General features: G+C 37.9%; 1 protein-coding gene across 1 annotated transcript; it reads right to left on the reverse strand.

Annotated features, from left to right (window-relative positions):
- Positions 1-3,487: 3,487 nt before the first annotated feature.
- LOC127136418 (uncharacterized) lies at positions 3,488-4,639 on the reverse strand. Its single transcript, XM_051062974.1, has one exon. The coding sequence runs from the start codon at positions 4,637-4,639 to the stop codon at positions 3,488-3,490; it is 1,152 nt and encodes a 383-aa protein (XP_050918931.1).
- Between the last annotated feature and the right edge of the window lie 534 nt (positions 4,640-5,173).

Raw genomic sequence — 5,173 nt, forward strand, 5'->3', positions numbered from 1 at the left:
CCATCATTTCTAGTTGGCCAAAGGTTTAATGTTCTAAAAGGTCCTTAGAGTCATGGACCCCTTTGAAACATCGCCGCTTACGAGGTATACACCTCGGGCGACAATATTTGCAAAAGAATCTACTCTAAGTGAGGTTCTCGTACCGACTCTTACGAAGTATACACCTCTGGAGTCTGTACTACTCAACCATCGTCCTATCTTATGTTTTTTCTTTTTCACTCTAGACTCGGGTGTAGAGTCTTTCCCACATGGTTTGCAATCAAATACCCAAGTACCAACAATCACAATAGAACCAATATACAACAGATATCAATATAACAATAAAGATATTAAAAGCAATAAATAAGGGAAAAGCCATAAAATTAAACAAACAAAGGCACACAAACGTCCTAACTAGGCTTGACTCGCTTAGGGATTTGTGTCCCCAGCAGAGTCGCCATCTGTCGCACCTCGAAAAAATGGGGATACGACTTCAAAGCGAAGCGCAATCGCACGCTCGCAATGATGGACTGAACAGAGTCGCCACCGAACTTTATTTATTCCTAAAAAGGAAAGGGGAAATATCGATAAAACCCAAGACAAAAGAAAGGATAAGATATGGTCATCGCAACCAATATCAGGGTTCGGGAGTCGATTACGCAAGGGGAAGGTATTAGCACCCCTCACGTCCGTTGTACTCAACGGGAACCATTAGGTCAATTGTGTGCGTTAGTGTTAGTTTGAAGTGTTAGGCTTTTCAGTTATTAGGTGGAAAAGAAAGAGTAGAAGATAGAAGAAATGTTTTTGGATTTTTTTAACGAAGGACTAAACCTAAGTTTTTTATTAGTGGGCCTGACAAGACTTATAAATCCTGCTCCTACGTATCTCAAAAGAGAAATCAAGGCTTACGTAGTTCTGGGTAGAAAAATGTTTGTTTGTTGGTCGATTTTAGCGAAAGCTATATTGTACTAATCGACAAAAACATCGTTTTACCCAAAACAGATGAGGAGTGGACGCATACCACACATCGAACGGATTTATAAATCTACATTCGGAAAAGCGTCGTTTATCTCTACTCAATAATCGTGGCCGAAACATTGTTTTGTATCACTTAAGACAATATATCTTTCATTTATGAAAAAGGTTTTTGATTAGTCGCACGGCGGCGAGAAAAGAGTTTGATTGGTTTGATGTATTTTGAGTGATGGCGAGAACTTGGATGAGCGAGATATACATCTCGAATCCTAGCCTCAGGAGTGCATGGTATACACCATGTTCCATTTCCACCTTTATTTGCAAAAATGTTTAATAAGCATTACGTGTTTTGAATTTGATTAAGAAAGGGTTTGAAGAAACCGCGTTGACAATTTTAGGCGATGGCGAGAGTTAAGATTGGCGAGGCATACGTCTCGAATCTTAACCTCAGGAGTGCATGGTATACACCATGTTCCATTTCCACCTTTATTGAAAAAGTGTTTAAGTAAGAATTAGGTGTTTTGAGTTTTGTTGTGAAAATGACTTGACCTAGATCAAGTATTGATGGACGTTTGAGAAATTTGAATGAGTGTTTGAAAGAAAACAAAGTGGATAAATTTGGATGATGGCGAGAGCTAGGATTGGTGAGATATACATCTCGAATCCTAGTCTCAGGAGTGCGTGGTATACACCACGTTCCATTTCCATCTTTATTGAAAAGGTCTTGAATATGAATTAATATTTTTGAGTTTTTTATTATGAAAATGGCTTGACGTTGGATCAAGCATTTGATGAAGTTTTGAAATGGGATGGAAATAGGAGGGAGAAATGAATTGGTTCGTTTATTGAGAAAGTACTCGACGTTGAATCGAGTCATATTTTTGTATTTTTGAAATTTGTTGATTTTAATCTTGTGTTAGTATCTAATTAAACAACCAAACAATAAAAGAAATAAAAAGTACAAAATTATTACACATTGGGGGAGTGGGGTACATTTGTCAAATGGGGATTAGAAAGTCATGAAATAAATAAAATCGGGCCCAAACAAATAATGCATGAGTGTAAGTGCAAGAGAACCGGCTCATTGTAAGAAAGCCCAAGAGTAAGCTATGTGAGGTTGATGGCGATGCTTAAAAAGCAATCGACTTACACGGGTTTGAAAATGGGCTCGATATTAAATCGAGAAAAGTATGATTTTTTTTTAGTTTTAAAATGGTGTCGAATATATGATGAAATTAATAAAGAAGCATGGACATAAAAAAAAATATTAAAAGAAACAAAATGCTAAAAGACAATAAAATAATAAAAAATAAAATCTAAAAGAAAATGAAATACTAAAAAAATACTAAAGAAAATGAAATAAAAAAATGCTACGTATGAGTATCGAACTCAATCCACCTAAGACTATGGAACTACCCCCTCTCCACCAGGCCATTTATGATTGTTTATCAACTAGATAACAACTAAAATATAAAAACCAAAATAGGTTAAAGTAGGAATAAAAATAAAAAAATAAAAAACAAAGGGTGGTTTATTTAATGGACGATCAATTAAAAAAAGAGAAATCCCAAAAGATGACCCTAGCCGCCTGGCTGTTGGGTTTTAGAGATTAGGAATTGGGAATACTAAACAACAATTAATTACAGTTAATACTAATAAACCAAATTTAATGACCAAACATTCACTTAGTTAAGATTCAAAGGTCTGCCTAATAAAAAGCAAATACAATAATGATAGAATAATAATAAAATAAAAAAAAATAAAAAAAAGAAAGAAAAGGAAACGAAACTCATGCTCTCAAATGAACTCAGCTCTCATGACCTCACGCACGAAATCCCTCTTCCCTCAAACGCTCTCTCAATCCCTCTCCTCTCGATCACGTCTCTCTTTCACTTCCTCTTCTCTCGATCGCGTCTCCCAACCCCAAATACCCTCAACCTCACTCAGATTGTGCAAGAACCCAATGGTTGAAATGAAGAAGATTACCTTCGGCGGTGGCAACAATGGCGAATCTCGAGCCTCCCCCCTTTCGCCTCTTCCCAATAGGTTCGTTTGTCGCTTGAAAATTTTTAGGGTTTTTGTCTTTCTAGGTTTTCAAATCCGCCTCCCTTTCTCCAATTTTTTCTTCTGATTAGGGTTTTTTTGTGTTTTCGCCGCTAACTCTTTTGTGTTTTTTTCTCTGAATCGCCCTTTCCTATTTATCCCAGGCAGATTAGGGTTTCGGTTGGTGCATAAAGGTTCAAAGGAGAAAGCTTTCAGAAGTGCTTTTTCATGCTCAGAAGTGCTTTTTCATTGTTTGATGCTATCTTCCGGAAAGGTAATCTGAACCTACATACTTTCTTCCTCTGACTTGTCTCAATCCCAAATTGGGAAATTTCTGGATTTCTACAGTTGGTAATTAACCCCACTTTTACTGCAGTAACATTGAAGACTCCAAAATCCTTCCCGTTCTTTAACACAGCTCTGGTTTTAGTTTCGGTTGACATGGATTCAAAAAGAAGACCTTTGGCCTATACTCCATTTTGTGATAACACTAAGGAGATGGATGGATATCGGTTTTGGAGACAAAGTTTCTGGAAGGTTCGTTTGAAATTTTCCTTGTGATTTCAAAAGCATTGGATTGTTGAAAATTTGTTGCTTCTGTCAATGCCTTTCTCTTTAAATCCTCACCCATTTTCTTTACTTTTGTAGGTGCTTTTGTTGCCTTGGGAATATCCTTTGCTGTCTTAGGTAGATGAGACTCGATGGCTTCTGAAATTATAACAGTTACTGGAGAGGCATCTCTTATTATTATATCTGTCGAGTTATATGCTGCTAATAACTCCTCTACGCTGCCGAGCGGAACCAAAGACTGTCGAGCATTGACGTTTGAAACTGCCATGGCACCAACATATGAGAGACTTTCAATCACGGCATCTGCCAAATCAAAAATGAAGGAAAGTTCGCATCCTAGAGCAGGAACACGGCCCCATTTTTCTATACCAGATTCTAGAGCCAATTCTTTGTATTCAACATCAATTTCTTCTAGAGTTTCAATATGTTCACTGACAAAGCTAATTGGAACAGCCAACAGACTTTTCACTCCCCTTTTTCCAAGTTCAACTATCGTCACGTCTGTATATGGTTTTAACCATTCCAACAGGTCCAACTCCACTCTGATAGGCAAGGGTGTTCCCGCATCACTCTCTAAGTCAGGATTAATTCCTTTGGACGGCAAGTGCTCAAGCAACTCAATATCTCCCATTCCAGCAGAATGATGCAATGCCGTAGCTCCTAAATTGCTAGCAATAGTAGGATCAGCACCATGGTCAATAAGATACTTAGCAGTGGCAGTGTGTCCTTGTCGTGCAGCATGAATGAGAGCAGTTTCTCCATCATCATCTCTCGAATCAATTTCGAGCTTCAAATCCTCCAACAGGTATTTACAAATCTCAGTTTGTCCTTCAAAAGCAGCAAAATGAAGTGCCCCACACTTGTTTGCATCTTTAATTGCTTCCACTGTTTTCATTGAATTGTACCAATCTTTTGCCGAGAAAAGGTTTGTGATAGGCAGGGCAGTTTCCAGCACCCTCTTCCAATTTTCATGATTATCCACGTTATGACGAGTTGTGGTATTATCTGTTTTGATGGAAAAATTTGTTGTGTTAACTTCATCTGTTGTTGATACTTGCAGGACGTACGTCATGCCGGGTTGAATTTCAGCCGAGGTTACTAGCGTTGCAAAGTCTATTGTAGGAATTTGGGGAAGCAACTATAACGCTTTTCCATGCTGTTTTGGACGTGTCGGTAATGCGGACGGATTCAACAACTAAAAGCTGACATATCACCCCCATAAGATGCATCAACAACGATGGAATGACACAACAATAGATGCATGGGAATAGCAGTGCCATTTCGCCACAGTTGTGCCACCCCTTTTTATTAATTTCACAAGAATATCGTACTTTGCAATATCATTTATTTTTCTTTTCAAGAACGGATAATGCCTTGTAACAATAATACTTTTGGTGCTTTCTCTATTTACAAAGTCTGCATCTTGCATATACAATTGCATTTTCTCACAGAAGGATTGTAATAGGTGTAGCAGTTTTCATTTACGGCACTTGTAGCACTGCTTTGAATTCCGTCATGAAAATAAAGAACTCTGTTTATGCTTGCAAACTCAATACGACCTCTAAAACGTGGCTGCTGCGAAATCTCTGACTGTCATTTTTATCAC

This window comes from Lathyrus oleraceus, chromosome 4 (assembly GCF_024323335.1).
Source record: "Lathyrus oleraceus cultivar Zhongwan6 chromosome 4, CAAS_Psat_ZW6_1.0, whole genome shotgun sequence".
Taxonomy (NCBI): Eukaryota; Viridiplantae; Streptophyta; class Magnoliopsida; order Fabales; family Fabaceae; genus Lathyrus; species Lathyrus oleraceus.